Here is a 22,354-nt window from a genome sequence, read left to right on the forward strand (position 1 = left end):
ATATGTGACGGTCACGTGTTTCAAGGAACTGTATGTACTGATTCTAACGGCACCAACGTTGATGTCGGTTTAGATCGCTGGCTACATGTTCTGCAACACCTGTAAGGACCGCATAATAGTTGATTACCAATGCACAATATATCAATCTGGTCGAACTCGATGTTTTCAAACCCCACTTCGATGAAGGTCACTGGTATCCTACTGGGCGACAACGAAGCTGACCGATCTCCAGCTCGTGAACAACTCTTGCACAAAGTCACTTATACCTCAAGCCGGACAGAGGGGTGAATATCACGCCAAAATGTGTGCGGTCCCCGTTTCGCTTCGCTCTCTCACTCTGGTTCGCGAGCGGGGGTGCGGGTCGATAAGGGGATTATTCGTACCCGTCTTGCACAAAGGACGTACTGTCGATATTTCTGAAGCGCAACTTTGTGTCTCCGATCAAATTCCAGAACTGCAGGGCTTGAAGAAAACATATACACTCTTTTTCAGCCGATCACATTTACTCCCAAGATGGCTCGCCTACAGAGACGCGAACAGCTCCACCATCGCGTCCCAAGCCAGAATCGTGATTTCATTCGAAACTTCACCACACTTCTCCAACCACCCGATTGGCGTTACAAGAGAGATCGCTACACTTACACGTACTCTTTCAAACCACCACGTCCCCAGCGTGATCCGGTTATACGGCTGATCAAGAGAACTATCCGTGACTTGATGAACGGCCTTGAACACGGCGTCGCAATGTGCAATGCCAACTTTCGAGTCTTTCAAACCATAGACTCGCCGCCGATCTGGCCATCTAACGAAACTCGGGAAACGAAGCTGTATACCTTCACGCAGGAATATGAGGAGTTCCCTGCAACCGTTCCCATCTCAGTCAAACCGCATCAAGGTGCCCTAGATGTCAGCAAGATCCACGTTCGTATCTCAGGCGAATGGGTCCCGATCCGCCAATGGCTTGTCAATTTGGCTGAGAAAAGCAAGGCCATGTGGGAGCGTACGCCTGAATCCATCCAGTACTTCTGGAACAAGCGTAATAAACGTTCTTTCGATCTTTGGAGGCTGCCGGCCGAGCTCCGCCGTATAGTCCTCCAGTATGCGATCGCTCCTGAGGGCGAAATCTATCCTCTGAGCGAGCTCACCAAGACATGCCCCTGTACATGGCCTCCAGTGCCGCAGTGCGAGAGCGCATGCATCTTCATGGGCGTCGGCTACACTGGCGGCCGCACGGGGCACAAGCTCATGAACGGGGAATATGCCACGTACCGCTACGAGATATCTACTGAAGTTCATGCCAGGGTCTATCTTCCCAACACCAATCTGTTGCTTGCCAGCAAGTGGCTCAAGCAGGAGGCTCTCGAGGCAGGCTGGAACGGGCCGGTAAAGTGCTTTGTTGACAACCAGAACTTTGTACTTGCAATGTGCTCGAGGGTCGGAGCAGCACAACAGTTTAACGTCCTGGGCCGTATCGAACTCAGCTTCACAATGGGAGGTTGGCTGCGTTTCCTTGGGATCGACACTCCCTTCGACCTTCCTCTCCACCAGGTGATCACCGAGGCAAGAGGGCCCTACCTTGCCCAACTCGCCAACACGACTCGCCTTAGCATACGATTCCGAGACCCCGACGATGGATGGGCTGATCACCCTTGGGGTCAAGAGACGCAGAAAACAGCGTGTCAGAGCGTCATGATCGACTGGATCATGACGTTTGCTTTTCCTCACATCAAGCACATCGCCAGACTAAATCTCACTGGCTGCATCAGGAACCCGCAGAAGCAGAACTGGGAATCTCTGCTGGAGCGGGAGCGTACAGGAGTGCCTCACGATTTCGATCAAGTCGCTACTGCCGAGGCAGTTCTGGCAACCGATGTCGAATACCTGTAAGCTCTTCGCGCCTGATGACATAACCATAGGAGCTAACAGGATGGCAGGCCACCACGCTGTGTTTGCCGCAAGGACTGCCAGCGCAGTAATGAAACTCGGCTCCGCTTTGTCGAAGGCATTTCTGGTAAGCTATCAACAGACCCTCCTTCCCAAGGATCGATGCTGATTCTCCCACAGATGGCTGGCGCTCTGCACGATCCTTCTTCGATACGACGTCCATGTTCGACTACGAGGATGGCAACGAAGTCCATGAAGATGATCAGTCGCAAGATTGGCTGTGGGGCTAATTGAGGACGAGATTGTAAGAACTCCAAGTAGAGGACTTGGCGAGGATACTGAAGATGTAGATGTAGGAGAAATGTAAGGAAAACAAACCCGTATGACTAAGACCCTTTGCCTGCGCCATCAACCCTAAAAATTTTGTGCACAGAGGGGTATGTCGATTATTTGTAGCCTCGCAGCATGGCAGTGGACAAGCCTTTGCATAGCAGATAGGCCGATGAAAGGACCGCCTGCAAAAATATGGCCAGGAGCCATTGCCCATCGACTTGTTCTCCATGGAGCGTCGAAAGATTACAATGCGCGGTAACAAGTATCGGACAACGATGCCAGAGCCATGTCTGCGGTGGTGTGATACTTCCCTTAGGAACAAACCCACTGTATCTCCCAGGGTCATGAGTGGGTCGTCTATCAGAAGCAAACCTGTGTCGAAGATTGACTCGGCTTTGATCGTTTCAAGCGCATTAATATCAGCTGAAACAACGTTGTTTAGCCTTTTGCTAAGGCAGGGCTGGGCTGGACAGGTACCTTCATTTCCACGCACTGGCCGTAAAACCCGCACCTCCCCTGTCGCACGACTTGGCGTCCTTGATCTGCTCAATTCTGGTTGCACGGTTGGGTTATGAATTTGCTGGTCGGATCGATGCGCACGTCCAGTAGGGATTCAAAGACGCGATGCAGGATAGGCCTGTTAGGGCACTCTTGGCAGTGACAATGCCAATAGATACGCAGATCGTTTCCGAATTTGTTGGTGTTTCTAGAGGGAGTGTACATTGTATCTTGGATGCGACCAGGTAGCGTACCGCCCATGCTAGACTGGAGGCTTGGTGACGTTTGTACTATAAGTCATGACACCATCGAATCAATCGGCGAGGTACCGAAATCATTGAGCGCTTACCGTAGGCGTCGTCTAATGGATCAGACGCATCTGACGTAGCTATACCAACTGGCGAACAATATTCTGCCTGTTATCATGAATATCGATCAGTAACGATGAATAAAGCTTGCATAAACATGCTTGGTGTAGCGCACAGCTAGTGAGTGCGAGAAGGGAGGGGCACAAATTAGGAACTCAAGTCCGTCTAATTGAATGCAATTTAAATGGGAAAGCTTTCACATGCGCCTCGCTTGTACACCAATATATTCGTTTAGAAGTCGTTACACATCGTTCTTGTGTCCGACAACAATGATGCGTGTCCTGCACTGCACTTGCTGGCGTCTGGGTATCTTCTTGAAAGGCTGGAGACGCAGCGGCACGGCTCTGCGTCTGAAAGCACGTGGGTGCCGAGTGTAGATGTGGGTAACCTATGTTAGCACAATGTACAGCGTCTCTTTGATGTGGCATGCTCCATGAGCTGGTCCACGAGACAATATAGTTCCAACTGTGTCAAGGTATGCTTCAAAAAGCTGGCGGTGTGATCATGCCGTCGTGCTTGCTCACGGTATCTTCCTTGGTATGGTCGTTAAGACGCCGCGCCTTGGCCCCGATGGCGCCTCCAGGATGGTTCCTCTTGAAGACGCTCTTGGTCTCCTCTTGGTGCATCGCCTCAGCTGCAGTAAGGGCCAACATATCTCCGACGGCGATCGTCACGGTCGTCGAGGTTGTGGGCGCACAGACGCCGAAGGAGACTTCCTCGAGCTCGTGAATTGGTGCAGGGAGCAGGATGGCGTCAGGGCGTTCGTCCAAGAGCGGGCAGTTTGAAGGGTGCGTGTGCGAGGTAATAGCGATAATAGGCGTGTGCGCAGGTATGTGGTCGAGCAGAGCCATGAGCTCGCCAGTCTTGCCAGAGTATGAGATAAACATGATGGCATCGGTCTGTTTCATGTTAGTAAACATGTCGGTCCGACTTGTGACATGCCAGCAGTGGCGCGCAATACCTTTCTAATATCTCCGAGGTCGCCGTGGATTGCCTCGGCCGCATGCATGAAAGAGCAGCCTATCCCAAGGCTCTTCATGGTCGCGACCATCTTTTGCCCCACTAGACCGCTCTTGCCCACACCGCAAATGATAAGCTTGCCACCAGCCTCATTGAGATTGGTAACCAAGTCAACTGCCCGGAGCAAACCTTCTCGGGCCACAGGATCTGTTTCGTATAAGGTGCTGACTTGTGAAAGAGCGGTTGCGGCTGTCGAGAGGACGTTGACGGCGCGTGACAGTAGACGCGTCCCCTCAGCAATTGTTGGCACTGAGCACGGGGACGCAGGACTCGCGGAAAGTGGGGGGCTCAGAGGAGCAGTCTCCGAATCCGCGCGTTTCCGCTTCTGTGAGACAGGCGATAGCGGCGCTTGCTGTGTGTTATCGATGATAGCTGCCATGGTTTCGGGCTGCTTGGGAATAATCTAGTTGAACAGAAGCAGCGAGACTGTGACAAAGATATACGATCGAGAAATGAGTAGCTCCAAATAACTTGAAAGCTTCCAAATGCTGAGGCGCTACCGGGAAGCGTCGGGGTGATGGGAGTTCGAGGCGGAAGTTCCTGGATAGTCAATGACGCCGTCGACTGTAGAAACAAGCTGCTGGGTGGATGGTGCTGAGAGACGAGATGCAAAGGGTGTGGCTGCGGATAGGAGGGAGCCGTATCCATTATTAATGCTTCCTGAGCCCACCTGTTGGCTTCCAGGCGATATTCTGACCTAGTCTACCTGATTCGGTAGTTGTCAGAGAACCCTTCGGCGAACCCTTCGACAAATTGATGGCGGCATCGACGCTAGCACACGGACTCGCGCCTACCCTTCAGCGCTCCTGACAAGAGCCCCTCGCTAAACCAGAAACAACACAACGCGATGTCATGCATCGAGACCAACCATCAGTGCACGTTGCTGCGGCACCAAATATTGCGATCTGTGTGCACAGTCGATCATGCGCGTAATCTTACGCGGCGTTGCCGGTGCTTTGGTGTTTCGAGGCAGCATCCACTTCGGCCAGTTTCGTGCTCCGAGTGCATGTTTCCAAGGCTGGCCTCCTAGCTCCCATAGCGGCCAGTGCGTGCTCGTCTCCAAATCTTTCCATTCCACACTCGCGTCGATACAGCTGTTGCGCCTGTTCAGAGCCCGTCAATAGCACCATGAATCGCAGCTCGGGGATGTCAAGTGCGATCTCCCTGCAGCAGTGGATCATCCATTTCCCCAAACCAAAGCCGCGCGTGTCATCCTTCACAAAGACGTCGGTTAGGTACGCAAGCGTAATAAAATCCGTGACCAGGCGCGCCATGCCGACAGGTATCAGCGACCTATCGCTCTCCACCCTATACAGGCCAAGAGTGCAGGAGTTGTCGAGCATGATCTTCAAGTTTTCTGCGGACATGGGTTTGGCCCAGAACATGCCGTTGTCCGCAAAGGCTTCTTGTACGAACGAATGCGGCAGGAGCTCCTTCGATGTGGAGATAAGGAACTCCTGCGACCCAGCGCTGTGCTTCCATTGCCAGAGCTTCTTGTCCATGATCGAAACGTGAGAATTGAAGTGGGCTTTGGCGGTGGAGGATGTGCCTGAGGCGTGTTGCGTTCTGAGGTCTTTCTGCCGCTCGAGGTCAATTTTATTCAATCATGTATCTGGTAGGGCGCGGTTTGTGGCGGATCTTGGACAGATCGTGGAGAATCTGCCGCACTTCATCATTGTGACTGGTCAACTTTAACGTCTGGTTGTCTTCAGATACGCCAGACACGCCCGTATCGCCGTTGGTGTACTATGAATCGTCAATGTCCGTGCTGACTCAGTGGAGGAAGAAATGTTGGAGCCGCCTGATGATCTCCCGCTCTCGATCAACTAACCATCTGCAGGAACGAGGTACCTTTTTGACCGGACGTCATCTTAACAATGTTTCTCATTACAATAATGATGACGGTCCGCTATGTTCGCCGCTCAGCCTCCGGAGACCCACTTCGATGCTGACGGCTTTGGCACGCTGACACGTTCGGCCCCCGCACCTGAATGGCTGCTCCTCCACACCTTCACCGATCAACTCTTGTCAGATGCACCACAGCCTCTGCCAAGTAGGTCATGCCCCCCCGTAATTCTGCATCGGACCAACTCTGCGCGCAGGAGATTGACGAGATACACCTTTGGCGCTCCACTGTGCCTGCTGCCTGATTATTATGGCTACAACACCGCCTCACAGGATGCGGCTCTGAGCATCACCCAGGGAGCCACCATTCTGCAAACCGCTTTCACCATATGTGATTCTGCGTTGACCAAAGTTGGAAGACGGTAGACTTGGACTGATGTCTACAGTCGAGAGAGCAGCAACTCGAAAGCCTGGTCAATGACCACGCTGGGGCCATTTCACCCGTCCGATAAGTATTTTCGGCCGCTTGTCTATGCAGAATGACAACTACTTGAATTCCAACTCCTGAAGCTCGTGAGGAGAAGAGAAGAGTCCTTCGAAGTGACTTACTGGGCGTAGCAGCGGCCGAAGGTCCTGCGCCGCAACCTCGACGCCACAGAACTTTGTTTAGGCGAGGGCTGCAAATGCACAGAGGAACAGCCACGAACTTTCCGATTTGGCTTACAGCTTTACATCTTAAGCACATGGGCGTACTCACAGACTGTAGGACGAGCAGCCTCGTCGCTGTCGAGACGATACAAAATATCTGGCGGCCCGCACACTGTCGCATCGATCATCAAACCTTGCATCGATTATTCCAGCCTCATGAACCATGGCCCTCTCAACTGTCCTCACTTCAACCACACTCAGTGCGCTACTGCTAGCACTGGCATCCAACATTGTAACGTCTACTGCTGCTCCGACTCCCAACGTCTTCACGGACATCCTCCTACCAACACCAAACGTCACCGGCGGGCCTGCTGGTGAGATCCAATGCTATGCGCTCCCGTACGGCGCAGTCGGCGTCATATCCCATCTTCTTACCTATTGGACCTTTGCGTGGATAGCCGTCGGCAAGGTGCCTCTCTGGCCTGGGAATGACCTTGACACATGGGCATTTGACTTGTTCTTATCTATTGCTTCACTGTGCACATGCATACCGACCGCCACGATAACCATATACCGATGTCGTCTCAGCTGGCATTTCGTTTTGATCAGTGTCTGGAAACTCGTCACCTCAGTATCGATGGCGTGCATTGCTATCCACCGTTGCATTCTCGTCCGCAGAGAACCCTCCAGATCCAGTCACAGGGGTCCAGGAGCCCCGTTCACGCGGGGACAGTCCACGAAGACTAAGAGCCTCGAACCCCTAGGATGGCTCGTCCTTTTCATAGCGGGAACGATTGTTGGTATGTTTGGGCTTTGCTCGTTGCTCTGGACCAGCTTTCGCCAGGACACGACCGTGAGGACCTTGTCCTACGGCTTCGCCGCTCCTGTTATCCTGCTTCCCATTTGTGTCGGTATCTACTGGTACTTACACTCAGCCACTGAAGATAAAACAGGCGGGCTGAAAGGCTTGGTCTTGGCCACAGCAAACACATTCAAAGGCGCTTCAGTGGCTTTCATTGCGGTCTTTGGTTTCTTCTCGACTCTTTACGCTGACCTGGTTCTTGGAGCCATTGCGGACAATCCGCTCGGTCTGCCGAGCGCGGATTTCGCGCCCCTCTACTGGGTTTGGTTCATCGCGAAGAGGCTGCCAATGTTGTCTTTCTAATTTTCTCATCTGCGTGTCCTTAGCGTTGTCAAGTTCCAATTCTTCCGCTTGTGCCGGCATTTCCTTCTCGATAGAGTCGTAGTATGTGGGTTTCTTTGCGACAAATACCAGAAATTTAGATTCTATTCTCCCATCCGCAATCAGTAATCTTTCTTCAGTCAGAACAGCAAAGCAAGCGGTGCAAGTTGATCACCCACGCTCAACGATGATGAGGTAAGGTGAGGTGCAAGAGGCCGAAGCCGTGTGTAAACGGCCGTAGCGCGTCTGCACGGGATGGCAGCGGCAGGGCAGCGGCAGCAGCAGTCGACGGCATCAACACGCTCTCCCCATCCGGATCCATCGATTGCGCACAGCGACTGCGCGCCCCGATGAGGAACCCCGTGGCCTGTGTCTCGTGCCGCAGCGCAAAGCAAAAGTGCATCCACAACGACGCGCCGCCGTGCGATCGCTGCCGGCAGAGCGGCCGCGCAGCGCTGTGCGAGTTCCCAGCGCCAGGCACCTCAGCAATCCACCGCAGGCCAAAACGCCCACGGCCGTCCGAGGCTTCAGAGACGCCCGGCGCGACTCCGCCGGGCGTCTCAAGCGCGCCAGCAGCCGCAGTGCCTCGTGACGGCCGCAATGACGCGCGCATGCCGAGTCCCACTCGTGCCGCGCCGCCGCTGAGCCCGCGAGCGGCATCTGCGCTGCTCGCCGGGCTAGACCCGTTCGACCTGGTGACGGACGAGGTCAAGACCAGCTACCTGCGCTGCTCGTACAAGTGGAGCTTCCACCACGCCCCAACGCTGCTGCGGCGCCTCCGCGACCGCACCCTCGCGCCGTACCTCGCGTGGGCGCTGCTGGCGCTGGCCGTGAGGTGCGCCAACCGCGCCCTACCTACTGCGAGCCCGCGCTGACGCACATCAGATTCGTGAAAGACGCGCCCGACGGCTTCGGCTCGCAGACCGATGCCAGCAATGCCTACGCCGCCCGCGCCCGTCAGCTCCTCCAGGGCGACCTCGAGACGCCGAGCATCAGCCGCGTCCAGGCCCTGCTGATGCTTACGGGGCACGACTGGGGCGCCGGCAACGGACGCCGCGCGTGGATCTACCTGGGCATGGCCATCCGCCTGGTCGAGGTCATGGACCTGACACAGGAGCTGAAGACGCCGAAGAACCGTATGCCGACGCGCGACGAGTTCATCGACGCCGAGGTGCGCCGGCGGACCGCGTGGACCTGCTTCCTGATGGACTCGCTGCTGAGTGGAGGCAAGGGGCGCAAGAGGTCTCTGAACGCCGCCGACATGGCCATCCAGCTGCCCTGCGAGAAGGACGCCTTCGTCTTCGGCGAGCCGACCTGCACACAGCGGCTCGACGGCAGCCTTCACATGCCATCGATTGCCCTGCCCACGGGCGACATTGGCATCATTGGGTACAGCATGCGCGTGGCCAACATCTGGGGCAAGGTCGCGCGCTGGGCGTGCACCGACGACTTCAAGACGGAGCTCCCTTGGTCGCCCTCATCACAGTTTCAGCAGCTGGTCCACGAGCTGGAGCGCTGGAAGAGCGACCTGCCGCAGCGCTCACGATACGACCTCTTCTCCCTGCACAGCCACAACGCGGTCGAGCAGGGCCAGGCATACTGCTACATGCATAGCATCTACTTCATGAGCTACATGTTCCTGCACCGCGCCTACCTGCCCGTGCTCGGCCCCCAGCAGAACGGCACAGCGGGCGAAGAGACGCCGAACTCATACAACACCCACACTGACACGTGGAAGAGCTGGCAGAAGACGTCGCGGCGAGAGCTGTTCAAGGAAGCAACCATGGTGCTGGAGATGCTTGAAGAGATGCGCACGTTCGGCGTCTTCTTCCTGCGGGGTCTAGTGCCGTGGATTGGCTTCACCATCTACACAGCAGTCGGCGTCATGCTGTATTCATTCAGCTTTCCCAGCGGCGAGGACGACCCAAAGATTGTCGAGAGGGCGCGCGAGAGGGTCATTCAAGGCTGCACTTTCTTGAAGGAGATGAAGACACAATGGCCAATGGCAGCGACATGGGTCAGTATTGCCTGTGATGAAACAAAGCATCCTCTAACCTTGACCAGTTCGAGACGATCAAGCGCATGCAAGCCTACTATCGCTCCGTGCTGGGACAAGACCCTCCTGCTTTGCCTGAAGAGCGCAAAGCACTGAGAAGGGCGATGATCGACTACGGCGCCCTCCAGCCCTCGCCGGTGCAGAAGCCGCCTGAGGGCAACAAGGGTTCTGACACGACCATTGTCCAGACCGTCATCTCGCCGCCACCGCAAGAGGTTGGCCTCATTGCCGCACGGTCTCGCTATGCTGACTCCAACCAGAACAAGTTCCTCGACGTTACAATGGGTCCTATTGAACCTATGTTAACACCACCCACGGCCACGCCGACTTCGAACGGCTTTCAAAGCAATGCACGCTCGTGGAAAATGCCCAATGTGGCACCTCTGGAGCTCGATGAGACGTTTAGCTTCGAAGAGTTTGATTTGAGCAATGCGGACATGGAAGAAATCATGATGAACGCAACGCATGACTTCTGGGCCAGCTTTCCGGGCGAAGTGGGCGTTGGCTATGGGAATGACTATGCGAGCAGCTAGTTACTTTTTGCAACTGTACAACTTGTATTCTTACTCCACGCAGCTCACACAGTCACATCTTGTGCCGTCGGCAGCCGGCATCCTCACGAGTCAGACTAGTGCCAATCAGCGTCTGCCCCGACCCACACCCTCGGCTATAACCCCATAACCCCAATACTCACCCCACTGCACTAGGTAACAAACCGTCGGGAACCCCTGCAGACGAGATTCATCTTCGAAGTGTTCATTTACGACGTTACTGTTGCAGTTTGATTGACTGATCGAAAAAGCGCACTTCACACAAACAGCAAAACACGCCTTTCACAGCGTCCAGATCTCCGGTATCGGCCGCGGACGACTACGCATTCTGAATCACACCTGCGGACGATCTTGACTGCACCCTAGTACTTTTCTGGAAACGGCGTTCTCCACCGCTGCTGTGACTCCATCTCGCCTTTCGCCATTAACTTCGAGCCATATCTTCGAGCCATATCGCCCAAGAGACACTCATCCATCAGGCCCACTGGCCATTCACACATCCACATAGCCCACCGCCACGATGGGCGTCTACTACGAAACCATCCCAGACAGCCTCATCCCATGGATCAAGAAGCAGCAAATGCTCTTCGTCGGCACGGCCCCGCTTGCAGGCGACGGCCACATCAACATCTCTCCCAAGGGCGGCGAGAACTTCTTCGGCGTCCTCTCCCCCACCCAGTTCTGGTACATGGACCTGACCGGCTCCGGCATCGAGACGCACGCTCACCTGCACGAGCCGGGTAACGGGCGCATCTGCGTCATGTTCATGGCGTTCGAGGGCGCGCCGCAGATAGTAAGGGTCTGGGGCGCCGGCCGCCCGCTCGAGAACGGGACGCCCGAGTACGAGCGCTTCGTGCAGGAGCAAAAGGTCACCACCATCCCCGGCAGCCGCAGCGTTATCGTCGTCGATGTGCACCAGTGCGCCACGAGCTGTGGGTTCTCAGTCCCGCGCTACGATTTCGTCGCGCATCGGCCTATTCTGAATGAGCACTTTGAGAAGAAGGATAAGAAATTCCAAGCCGGTGATGAGAAGGAGTCGATGGATCGCTACTGGGCGTGGAAGTCTGCGCGCAGCGTCGACGGCATGCCCGGTATGAAGAGGGGTGTGCAGTACGCAGAGCAGCATGGCGTCGAGCCGCTGCGGAAGTGGAAGGGGAAGTATGCGCCGGGCGGCCCGAAGGCATGGGGGAGTGGAAATGGGCAGGGGAATTCGGATCGCGGGCTGGTGTTTCTTGTGCTGCTGCTGGGGATTGTGATTGGGGGCGTGTTGAGCCTGAGCGTCGTTTCGCCGGAGCGGTTGCGGGCGCTGCAGAGGAAGGAGGGGTCTTGGTAGTTGAGAGTCTCATCTGGAGTCTGCTTTCATTGCCATGTAGATGCAGCGCCTTGGCCGAAACGTGCGTGATGAGGGAATGCGACGTGCTCGATCTCAAACGCCAAATAGATTGGCATGCAAGCTCTTCACAGCCACTCCTCATCCTCGACTTGCTCCTTACGTTTCGCGTACTCGCGCAGCACATGAGCGAGCTTCGCCCGCCCCTCTCTGCGCTCAAAGACCTGTGCGTGGTCTGCCGTCGGCCACCAGAGCGTCTCCACGCCCGAGCCCTTCCACGCCCTGTCCTTCCAGCCCCTCTCCTCGCTCTTCGGATCAACGCCGCTGATGTACTTGCCCACCGCCTCTGTGTCGACGATCAGATCCCGTCCGCCCAGCGACACTGTGACGTCGCGCGCGCGCAGATCGTCCTTCCAGAGGATGTTCTCGCTCCAGAAGAAATTCCGCGCCAGCGTGTACGCGACCATGATGTCCATGGACGCAAAATACCACAGCTGGTGCTCGTTTGCGAGGCGCGGGCGGCGCGCGGTGAAGTTGTACGCCACGTCCGGCAGGTGCAGCAGAAACGTGACTGGATCGATGAACAGGCACGGCCCGATCTTGGCCGCTGTCGCGGCGTCCTTGAGCAAGTGCGTGCTGATTACGCTGCCGTACGAGTGCGAGGCTAGCACCACCTTGTCCCACCCGTGACGCAAGAGTATTGCGTTGATTTGGCGACACAGCTCCTCGGGCCGCGGCATGGCACGCGTTAGGCGGAAGCTAATGGGCATTATCTCGATTGCGATGATTCCGATTTCGCCGTCTGCGGGCGATATGGGGTCTTCGTCGTTGATCGAGGAGAGCCATTGGCTGTACGGCATCAGTCCGATGCCGATGCCGTGGATGAAGAGGATGGGCAGTCGTGTTTTGGAGGTGTGTGGGCGGTACCAGTAGCTCAGGTCTTGGGCGGGGGAAAGCTGGCGCGCGAAGAACGAGGCGGGGCGGGGAGGGAAGATGGCCAGGGAGGAGTGCAGGTGGGTGCGGTGCAGGGAGAAGTTGTTGCAGCGTAGGTAAGCGGCTGTGAGGGTGTCTACGAGCATGACGATCTGCGGTTGTCAGACTCGGTCAAGTTGGTCAGATTGCATCGACATACCATGTACCACACCACCGGCCTGTGGCGCATGTCCACGTCGTCAATGGTCAGCCGCAGACACTTTGCCGGCCCACGCCCAGGCAGAATCGGTCTCCCCAGCATCGTCTCAATGCCGTCCACGTACTCCTTCAACTCTTCCTCCTCCTCAATCTTCGCGTCGGGATCCTCCTGCGCGCGTCTGACTAGCTCATCCTCACTCTCCGTCCCCCTGTTCATCAGCGCCCACGCGTAGAACTCCTTCACATTCTCCCTGCGCACCTCGCCAGACCTCGCGCCCAGAAACCACCGGCTGACGTAGTACTCCGGATGTGGTACCTTATCCCAGCACTTCCAGAACAGCGCTTTCCTGTCCTCTTTGGCGAGGACGGGCGGGTGTTGTGCCGAGGCCTGCAGCGCGCGCTTGCGGGGTATGTAGACGAGCAGCCAGAACAGGGCTTCGATGATGCTCCATGCGAGCAAGAAGCGCCCGCCGGCCGAGGTCGGGTGCTCAGCGAGACTGAAGGATACGTAGAAGATGGCGAGGGGCGTGATCAGACGGAAGCCGAGGATGCAGGTTCGAATGAGCATGTATTGCGGAATCGAGGTGCCTATCATGATGGCGGCGTGTGCGCGGTTTGCGCGACGAGGTGCTGTATGCGAGCACGGAATCAAGGCTTCAGCCGTAGTCGCAGGTAAATAACAAGCTCATGGGCAAGGGAAATTGTTGTTGAGAGATTGGCATGATTGTCTAGGACGCCTGTGATTGCGCATGCCGTCATGTCAATCGCGCTCTCCGGGAGCCTGGATGACTAAGTGCAGACCCAGCCCAGCCAAGATAGCAGCAGCCCCAGTAGTGTGTCTTATCGTCGACCGTTGATATCACAATTACACAAAAGGCACTCGCAAGCTTCACCAGGCTGAGAAGCATCTGCAGGGCTTGGACATGGTACCCTCAGACTATGAGCATGGCTCCACAGCACGGTCCTATACCTACTTGGGGACCCGCAAAACCGGCTTTTGACGTGTGCACCTGGCCAGTCAGGCTGGTGGTCAGTCCGCAGTAACCTGTACGACTTCCTGATAGCGAGTCGCTATGCTACATGTTGTTGAGCTTGGCTCTGCATCGACCAGATATGCATGCACCAACCAGACCGACGTCGACGAGAAAGGCCACCAGGTCAATCGAATGGCCAAGATCTACTCATCCATAATACCCTCTGTGGTTCCAGCAACGACAAGACCGTTAAATAGCCAATCCTTCTTTAACAGCAAAAGCCAGCACCGACGCTCTCGCCGTGTGGCTCGCTCGTGCATAGAAGGTATTTCGGAGAGGACCGCGCGGTGATCGGCCATGAACAAGGCGTCGAAGTCTCCCTCTCCAGCTCGCGAGTGAAGGTCGAGACGCTTGAAGTTGGGGTTCGCCTCTGCATTAGCCCCGGTACATCTCCAGGCGCCATTTTGCAGCGAAAGGGCTGCATGGAAGATTTGAGGTGGAGCCGTTTCTGAGACGCCATGCTTGCTAACACTTGCAATGGATCTGTGGGTTAGAGGCCTTATTCCTTGCTGGAGAACTTTTCATACGAATCGTAAGACCAGGTATTTCCGTGCCTACCGAGGCTTACAAACGTACTAAGGTGCCCGATCTCGATATCGCACCTCTGAGGTTCCTCCAAGTACTAACGGTCTCGTCTGTGATGACCAGTCTGCCCGTCGAAACGTCAGTCACGCCCCACAACGTGCACATTGATGGTGTTAGTCTCACGATCAGGCGTGGGTCGGTCCCTCGACCACAGCTGCATAATGCCGTGCATATTCACCCATGCAGCGGGGGAACACCATGGATCTACTCGCCGCGGTAACAAGAACCATTTGTATCCTCAGAGGCATGCAGAAGGATACATTGTAATCTAATATGAGAGCAGGCTGGGGAGATGGCTCATCTTGGATCCAACGTGCTCGAGGGAAAGATGCCGAACGTAACTTGCCGAACGATTCTTCCACACTCGTCGCTAGTGCGGCATGCACTGAAGAACATCATTCCCTCGATGCCCTGGCACATGCTGACCATCACGATGGAAAACCATAACCAGCTGCAGCGACTGCACATAATATGTCACGCTAGCTTCTGAAGCGAGTCACAAGGGAAAGAAGCATGTTGCAAACGCATTTGAGGTGCTGTGAAGTAGTCAATGTGATTTGCCATGAAGAACGGAAGAGAGGACATGCTTCCGTCGGCTCTGCATACAGCAGCAACGAACAAAACAAACCAAGCGTGTAACAGCAGAGCACATTACTGTTGATCCTACGCCTGCTTTTTGACACGTTATAGACCCACAAACGGTACTAATCTGAGCAATACCTGTGTTGTAGAGGTTCTGCACTGCCTTGCAGTTGCTAACAGAAACCCTAACAACGATAAGCTTTAGCAGCAAATTCTTAATGCAGTATTTGTCACTGCTAGGGTGGGTCTTGCGGGTAGTGTTCAGTCGAGAGGTCGCAGCATCTTGCTATCAAGTAGGGTGTCCTTGAGAACAGTCCGAGGCCAGCAGATGTGGGAGGCAGTGAAGAAGTGAAGGCGTGACACTTAACAGCAGAGTATCATCCAGACAGAAGAAGAGAAGAGTGTTATTATAGGTTTCTTATTGGTCATTATTTCCTCTCTAATTTGTAATTAAACCCAGCAGGATTGCCAGTGGGGCTGTAACCCAGCGCAGGCGAATAGCCAGAGGTGCTGTAACCCAATCCAGCAGCAAAGCCGGAAGGTGGCTGCGCAAAGGGTTGGGTCTGGTTGCCAAGGGTCAAACCGCTGAAGGGTTGTTAATCGTTGGTTGAATGCCACACCATGTACCGATGCTTATTGTTCTCCAGCATCTGCAGTGCGTCTTCGTTCTCTTTGGCTTTCTTTGCCGCTTGCGCTTGCGAGTCTTAGTTATTCCTGGTCCGCTTTAGTTGTCTCTTATGCTGTGTGAAGATTGACTTCTTGATCGATTCCCAGAGGGGTTATAACCAAGTGCAGGCTGAGGCCGCGGACGCTGTACGAGAAGATGGTGTCGATACAATGCTTGTCACCGCTGGGATATATCTCACAAGTGGTAATATTACCAAACGCTCGAAGGGTCCCACGAGGTACCACCCACAGTGCCAGCAATGCCTGCACCATCACCTCCTCGTGCATCTCGAGACGATCCTCGACCAAGACCAACAATAGCGCTGCCCTGGCCGCGCTCGCCCCTACCATGACCGCACGAGACAGAACGGAGAATCTCGTTCGCAGCAACACGAGCCGGAGCAGCGCTGTTACTGGGTGCTGGTGGAGGAGAAGATGCTGCGGCTGAAGCTGGAGTGCCGTTGGGCGTCGGAGGACCAACATCCCACGCGGATGCAGTCACGCCGTTGGTGGCGAGCACTGGAAGAGCAGAATCAGATGCAGCCATCGATATCCCGTTGGATGCTAGAAGAACGACGCTCGAGGCAGTGGTGGTTGTGCAGGCTGTTGAGCTGCCCGGTGAAGATGGCACCCAAGTGCCGGCGGAAGGCACTTGGATGCCACCCGCTGCAGGAAGAGCCGGCCAAGCTGGAGGTACGGAGCCGGCGGCTGCCCCGTTAGTGGTTGGATCATGTGCAGGGAGTTGCGGAACGGGCTGGACCCAGTCGCCATGGGATGGGACTGGCAGACCACCGAGCGCAGACGGAAGGTTATATACGAAGGCGACTGGTGGCGTCGACAAATCCATGCCCTCCAAGACCTCGCTCGGCTGCTCCAACGGCCAGAAAGGACGCTGAAACTTCGTCCAGGTCGAGTAGGGATGAGCATCCGGGCCAGGGCCGGCTAAGATCTCGGCGCTGAACGGTCTACCTTTCTGACGATTCTTGAGCCATGCATCCTTATACCGACGTGCCCAGGCCTTGAAGGTAGCCGTGTGGTAACAATACGTCTCAATGTGGCTTGCCGCGTTCTGGTCCCGGTTGGGTCCAGTGTCGAACCGGATGCATGCTGCGCACTGGACACTAACAGTGCAGGCCTCCTCGGAATGGTCTCGTCCACCGCAACGAACGCACAGCTCGACAGTACCATATAGTGCTGCCAAGTTCAAGCTGCTGTGCTTCTCGACAGCATTGGCGACCTGCTGCATGTCGGGATGCTCGATCTGAGTGAGAGCAGCAGGCAGGCACATCCAAATACCGCACATCATCGTCCGGGCGGCATCGTTGCCGGCAGTATGGTCGTCGAGATGGCGGAAACTAAGCTTCTCCTCGACGAGCACGCGGAGGCCGATCTCATTGGTCCTCATGTATGCCGGTGGGTTCCAGACTCCCGTCTGACGCGCCAACTGCTGCGTATCAACATTGGCAACGATCGTGGAGTACTTTGTAAAGTTGTACTCAAGACCTTCCTTGTTGGCGTTCTCAAGGTCATGCCTCAGAGCGTGACCTATAAGGACGACAGGCCGCTTGCATCCTTGCAGCTTAGGGTCGTCGGAGACGATATCCTGGTTGAAGAAATGCTCCAGGACAACACGCAGCTCTTGGAATGTGATGAACCGGGTCTGGCCGAAGCGGTTTCCGAGGGGACCGTAAGAACCTTCTCGGTTCGTTAGCAAGTGTGCGTGCTCGGCGATGCGGAAGTGGTAAAAATTGAGCGCTTTCATCACGTTCACACCGTGTGGTCCGGGACCGGTGGTGGTGCTCACCTCCCGTCCCTTTTGGCGCGAAAAGACATTCATCCCGAGCTCGGTCATCAGATCCGTGTTGTTGGTCCAGGATTCCGTGTCGATACATATGACAATCATATGCGGGACGAGAGGAGCTGCTATCGCCGGCGTATCAGGCATGAGATGGGTGCTTGCTCCAAGGGCCTCTAGGAGTATTACCTTTTCCGACTTGTTTGAGTAGAAGTCCGCCAAAGCTTTCAGACGTTGTTCCGGCTTTGGCGGAGGGAGGGAAGGAGCCACTTTCTTCGCGGCAGCGGCCCACATGGCGATATAGTAGTAACTGTAGTCACCGCAGTCAGTCGACTGACTTCAAGTAGAGTTATTTACTGAGCTTTGTGGCTACGAAAGAGAGTGTGGGAAAGCAGTGGCTCAGACTTTCGCGCTGCATATATGTCAGTACAGTCCCTTCATGTAAAGCAGGAAAGCAAACCTGAGGAAGTCGAGGTATTCTAGGCGCGACGAATGGCCAATATTTGGCGAGCGTAGAAATTACGTCGTGAAGAGACGAGTTGCTGATCAGTAGGCAACTACGCGGCAGTCGCGAGCACTGTGGAAGCGTGTCTCAAAAGCCCATCAAGATTGAACAGTGACGGCCACGGTGCAGCGCCTTTCACTCTCGCTCCTGAGTGCACTGCACCGCGTGGAAACGGGTGAAAGGGCACTCAGCGACCCATCAAAGACTGGCGAGAAGTAGATGATGGGATGGAAGAGGAGGGACTTGGTTGGCTTTATGGAGATGGCGAGTGGATTGGTTATTTGCAGTGTGACGGATAATGTGCATGATTAGTATTTACGAAAGGCACATATGCTGCTTCTGCATGAGCAGAGTCGTCTCGGCCTTGGATCAAATCGATGGTTGAGCTGTCACGAGAAGAAAGGAGCAAACTATAGTCACTCCCAGCAAGCAGCCGGCGTGACTTCTTTGAGTGCGGTTCTCTTGTTTCCATCCTGAACATTCCGTGCAGCAAGCTCTTTCTGGGCTCTCATCTCCTCACATCCCATTCCTTGCCACTGTTGCCTTTCATCAAGGAGTTGAAGACCGAACTCAAATCCATAGCAATGGCATCCCAGTCGCTGAATCATCGTGTTTGCTTTAAAAGGAGACGCCTTGTGCGGTAGAGAGCAAACGCTCAAACATTCAGACAAATTGTGGAGGCAATCCCACTCTAGCGAGTCGTAGTTGTGAAGACACAGGCACGACGTTCCATCGCTCACGCCTAGCTCAACACTTCCATATCTCCTACCACTACTATCAAAGGATTTGATTCTGTGAGTATATCCTCAGCATTCCACCCGCCATCCAACCCCAAGATCCGAGCTCATCGCGGTAGCCATGAGCTGTTTCAGACAGCCGGTTCACTACGAATTTCACTTGTTGTTGGAGTTCACAGACACAGTCGTAGCAGGACACAGCTCTGCGACCTGGAGGAGCACTTTCAGTATTTTCTTGTCCCAGTTGTAAGAGTAAGAACTGGTCGGCATGTGCACCCAACGCACTCGCTCGGCAGGGCGGCCCCAGAGAACGTCAATTCGAGCTGCAAGATCAAGTACGGCGGCTGGTGTATCCCGATCTCATCGTTCGAGATCTAGAGAGACACTGGCCATTCTTCAATCTTGCTCGCTCGATCCTCTCGTTTCAACTCGCCTGGTCGCGTGACGCCGTTGTTGGCTCAGGTAGCAGTCGGTGACTGCTGAGAATTCGAGTAACACGAGTGAGCTTGTCTCGTTGCTGGAGAACGAGGAGGTGTATGTAATTCCTAGAAGGCATCGTCTGCGATCTCGCTGTATCATTGGACATACGCTGTTCTCTTTTCACAATGCAAGCTACAACTTTAACTCGCCATATGTTACTGCGGCCATTGCGAACACTGCTATAAAGGAACCGTGAGATGTCTGAGAAACGAAGGAATTTGAGTAGTCGTATCGTATATTGCAAGATAGCGTACATAGCGGCGTGAAAGAACGTCAATGACGTAGAACCCCAATCCCAAACGCCGGTCATTATGCCCAAGGAAAATGCATCAATGCGAAATAGGGGCTAGAGGTGGGTCCTGTCGTCTATGGTATATAAAACACAGCGAGAACGGTGCTGTATGCAGAATGAACGCGAAACGCTGCAATGAAATTTGAAGTGTGACGTGGTGTCATGGTGATGCGTTGGTAATGGTGCTCAATAAGCGGCCGTCTTCGAGCGGAAGAGCGTCTTCATGAGCGACGGCTCCTTCTCTTTGCGCCTGCTGCTGCCCTCCTTGACGGTCTTGCTGCGGTGCGTACCGGAGGTCTTGCTGGTGTGCGCGCTGCGCTCGGAGCGCACTTCAGAGCGGGCATCGGACCGTACCGACTTGGCGCGGTGTGACTTGGGTCGCTCGCTCCTGTCGTCCCGGATCTTTGCGCTGCGGCGCGACTTGATGTCGTCCTCGTCAAGAACGCCGGCATCGACCAGCTGCCGTGTGGCACCTGGTGTGATGAACTCGCCGTCGACGCTGCAGCCGGAGCTCTCTGCTTCGACATCTGCGATGCCGCGGCGCCACAGATCGATGCGGCTGAGCTCTTTTGTCTCGAGCTCGTCGAGTATGTAGGGCTCCTCTGCCGCACGTGCGTCCGTGGGCACGGGCATGGACATGGGCATCTGGACTGGACCACCCATGATCATCTCTTCGTCCTTGTTTTGCTGGATTCTCTTGATGATCTTGTATCCGCCGAGAGCAACGATGGTGACGCCGACGGCGACACCTCCAGCAATCATGAATTGTGGGCTCATGAGCAGGGCGGCGACAGCGGGGAAGCCACCCTTGAGAGTGGTGAGAACCCCAGGGCCCATCTTACTCACGATTGCACTGATCTCGGCGAGGGTGAGGGAAACGGCAGCGAGGGCATCGGGGTTTTTCTGCAGGTTCTCGATCATGGCAGTTGCAGAGTACTGTAGACAATTGGCCTCGTCCAGGAGCATGGTGATCTTCGACGCCTTCTCCTTCAGCTCGGCATCCTCGTACTTCTTGTCAGGCAGAGGTGGAGGTACGTCGCCATAAGCCAGGTCCATGTCGACGTAGGGTTCTGAGCGCTTGGCATGGCGAGATGAGCGTGCGACCTGGTCCGAGTTTCTCCGGACAAGTTCCCTCATGTGCCCATCACGGGCGCTTCCGGCAAGGTCATCGTCGAATCGATGGCGGCTGGTGCGCGGGCTCCGGTCGTTTGCGTAGAAGCTGTCTGTGTAGCCCCGTTCTAGTGGGGGTCGTCCATCAGGACGTGGTGACTTTTGATGATGTGACTTGGAGCGGTGCGTGGCCTTGGAGTGCGAGGACCGGCGCGAGGATGCGTGCGACTGAACGTCGTCCTCATCGCGTAGTGCCTCGACGCCCTTGCTCAAGGCCTTCTTCTCGCGCACGGCAGCATCGCGCTCGGCCTTGATCTCAGCCTTGCGCTCGCGGTAGGCAGCCTTGGCCTCCTTGAAGACACTGAAGACGTGCTTGCTCTGTGGGGTCGTTAGTGACGCTCGTGCTGGCCCGGCTACGGTGCACCCACGCTGCTCACGACTTTGCCCGACTTGTTGATGACGGTGATGGTCTCTCCGACTCCCATGGCGACTGAATGCAGCGATGCTTGCCCTGCAGCTGCACTGCGACGTTAGGATGGTGTTGTACAGCGTCTGACGTGCAACGGCGGCGCGCACAGTACTTGATCTACCCAAGGTCGAGGCGGTCAGGAATCATCAATGCTCGGAAGCGGGTAGCCTTGCTCGTGCACTCCGCAGCTCCACATGGAATGCCACACTGGCGGTAGGACAGGAGCGGTCTTTATTCAGAGTTCACAATGGGGCTCGGGTACGGAAGGGGAGGCAGAGGGGTACACGTGGAGTGAGGCGTCAAGCAGGCCCATAGGTACAGCGAGCCAGTGGGACGAGGGGTACACGGCAACGGCGCTGACAGGCCAGAATTGAGGGCCGAGACGGTTCCAGTCACGGCGCTGCCCGCGGGTGCTCTATCGTGACTGTGCGACGTCGCGCGCAGGCATTCGTCGGTCTGCGGCAAATGGAGCCAGGGAAGGCGGGCGCTGCAGGCCGCAGCGTGGTTTGTTGGCGTGTCGCCAGCTCACAGGCACATCCAAGCTCGCCTCCATTTAGACTGGCCCTTCTGCGGCCAGCGTAACGCTGCGAATCGCAGGCAGCAACGGAAAATGCGGCTGTAGCCCTAGAGAACACTGCCAGACGTGTCCCCGGGGGGCTGGTCGACGGTGAGGCATCTCACGCACGCTGATGACAGAGTGCAGCAGATTCGGACATGACGCGTGCGGCGACATGGTCGTTGCTGCCCAAAAGGCCACCCAGCGGCACTCTCGCTGCGTGTTGGCAGATCGGCGCCATGGTTTACAAAAGGGTGGCTGGGCCGCGGGTCTCGCTAAGCAGAGGTCCATGCCAGCTGAGCGCATACATAGTGCCGCATAGTACCACCTGAGTCTACAAAACCTGTTCAGCCACTGTGGCGGTGCGGGCTGGACTACTCTGAAGTCTTGATGATGTGGGAATGTAAGGCATACTAGGATACTCAAGATCACCGCTGCTGAAGAAGACACACCGCACCATAGCCCAACGAGCAAATAGTGCCCGGTCTCCGCGACTTGACTCACGGCCGCGGGCAGTCACAATTAAAGTGGTCAATCAGTGGAGTCCGAGAGAATGACCGTGTTGAAGACCCTTCCTCGTTCGTCCAAACAGAGGGCTGCTCGAAACGACGCCAAACGACGCCGACGATCAGGGCATCAAACGTCAAGCAGCATGCGTGGCGGCCCGCAAGCCTACCGGTAATTACCACGGCACCA

The 22,354-nt window shown here is 55.7% G+C and overlaps 10 protein-coding genes across 10 annotated transcripts; 4 read left to right on the plus strand and 6 right to left on the minus strand.

Moving 5' to 3' along the window:
- Positions 1 to 513: 513 nt before the first annotated feature.
- On the plus strand, positions 514 to 1,887 carry M421DRAFT_400502 (uncharacterized protein; the record flags this gene model as incomplete). The annotated part of the gene is made up of 1 exon (XM_033590201.1): positions 514 to 1,887. One exon carries the CDS (start codon positions 514 to 516, stop codon positions 1,885 to 1,887), a length of 1,374 nt encoding a protein of 457 aa, XP_033445347.1.
- Positions 1,888 to 3,565: 1,678 nt separating this feature from the next.
- M421DRAFT_103346 (sugar isomerase) lies at positions 3,566 to 4,482 on the minus strand (the record flags this gene model as incomplete). The annotated part of the gene is made up of 2 exons (XM_033586891.1): positions 3,566 to 3,982; positions 4,045 to 4,482. The coding sequence occupies 2 exons, from the start codon at positions 4,480 to 4,482 to the stop codon at positions 3,566 to 3,568; spliced, it is 855 nt and encodes a 284-aa protein (XP_033445348.1).
- Positions 4,483 to 5,038: 556 nt separating this feature from the next.
- On the minus strand, positions 5,039 to 5,605 carry M421DRAFT_94919 (acetyltransferase; the record flags this gene model as incomplete). The annotated part of the gene is made up of 1 exon (XM_033598246.1): positions 5,039 to 5,605. The coding sequence occupies one exon, from the start codon at positions 5,603 to 5,605 to the stop codon at positions 5,039 to 5,041; it is 567 nt and encodes a 188-aa protein (XP_033445349.1).
- A 1,189-nt stretch (positions 5,606 to 6,794) lies between these two features.
- M421DRAFT_424121 (uncharacterized protein) lies at positions 6,795 to 8,022 on the plus strand. The gene has a single exon (XM_033593658.1). It carries the CDS (start codon positions 6,820 to 6,822, stop codon positions 7,759 to 7,761), a length of 942 nt encoding a protein of 313 aa, XP_033445350.1. The 5' UTR covers positions 6,795 to 6,819; the 3' UTR covers positions 7,762 to 8,022.
- Positions 7,946 to 10,637, plus strand: M421DRAFT_264763 (uncharacterized protein). The gene is made up of 4 exons (XM_033588725.1): positions 7,946 to 8,614; positions 8,665 to 9,796; positions 9,844 to 10,050; positions 10,096 to 10,637. Exons 1-4 carry the CDS (start codon positions 8,130 to 8,132, stop codon positions 10,366 to 10,368), a joined length of 2,097 nt encoding a protein of 698 aa, XP_033445351.1. The 5' UTR covers positions 7,946 to 8,129; the 3' UTR covers positions 10,369 to 10,637.
- Positions 10,638 to 10,906: 269 nt separating this feature from the next.
- Positions 10,907 to 11,542, plus strand: M421DRAFT_30931 (uncharacterized protein; the record flags this gene model as incomplete). Its single annotated transcript, XM_033589190.1, has 1 exon — positions 10,907 to 11,542. A coding segment is annotated over one exon (636 nt), but the record flags the coding sequence as incomplete, so codon positions are not given.
- A 302-nt stretch (positions 11,543 to 11,844) lies between these two features.
- On the minus strand, positions 11,845 to 13,442 carry M421DRAFT_70696 (uncharacterized protein; the record flags this gene model as incomplete). The annotated part of the gene is made up of 2 exons (XM_033596730.1): positions 11,845 to 12,801; positions 12,849 to 13,442. The coding sequence occupies 2 exons, from the start codon at positions 13,440 to 13,442 to the stop codon at positions 11,845 to 11,847; spliced, it is 1,551 nt and encodes a 516-aa protein (XP_033445353.1).
- A 349-nt stretch (positions 13,443 to 13,791) lies between these two features.
- Positions 13,792 to 14,631, minus strand: M421DRAFT_424124 (uncharacterized protein). The gene has a single exon (XM_033593659.1). It carries the CDS (start codon positions 14,282 to 14,284, stop codon positions 14,090 to 14,092), a length of 195 nt encoding a protein of 64 aa, XP_033445354.1. The 5' UTR covers positions 14,285 to 14,631; the 3' UTR covers positions 13,792 to 14,089.
- Positions 14,632 to 16,705: 2,074 nt separating this feature from the next.
- M421DRAFT_70845 (uncharacterized protein) lies at positions 16,706 to 17,659 on the minus strand (the record flags this gene model as incomplete). Its single annotated transcript, XM_033596740.1, has 1 exon — positions 16,706 to 17,659. A coding segment is annotated over one exon (954 nt), but the record flags the coding sequence as incomplete, so codon positions are not given.
- Positions 17,660 to 19,709: 2,050 nt separating this feature from the next.
- On the minus strand, positions 19,710 to 21,118 carry M421DRAFT_94923 (uncharacterized protein; the record flags this gene model as incomplete). Its single annotated transcript, XM_033598248.1, has 2 exons — positions 19,710 to 21,011; positions 21,071 to 21,118. The coding sequence occupies 2 exons, from the start codon at positions 21,116 to 21,118 to the stop codon at positions 19,710 to 19,712; spliced, it is 1,350 nt and encodes a 449-aa protein (XP_033445356.1).
- Positions 21,119 to 22,354: the final 1,236 nt, after the last annotated feature.

The sequence above is a fragment of the Didymella exigua genome (genome assembly GCF_010094145.1).
Source record: "Didymella exigua CBS 183.55 unplaced genomic scaffold M421scaffold_32, whole genome shotgun sequence".
Lineage (NCBI taxonomy): Eukaryota > Fungi > Ascomycota > Dothideomycetes > Pleosporales > Didymellaceae > Didymella > Didymella exigua.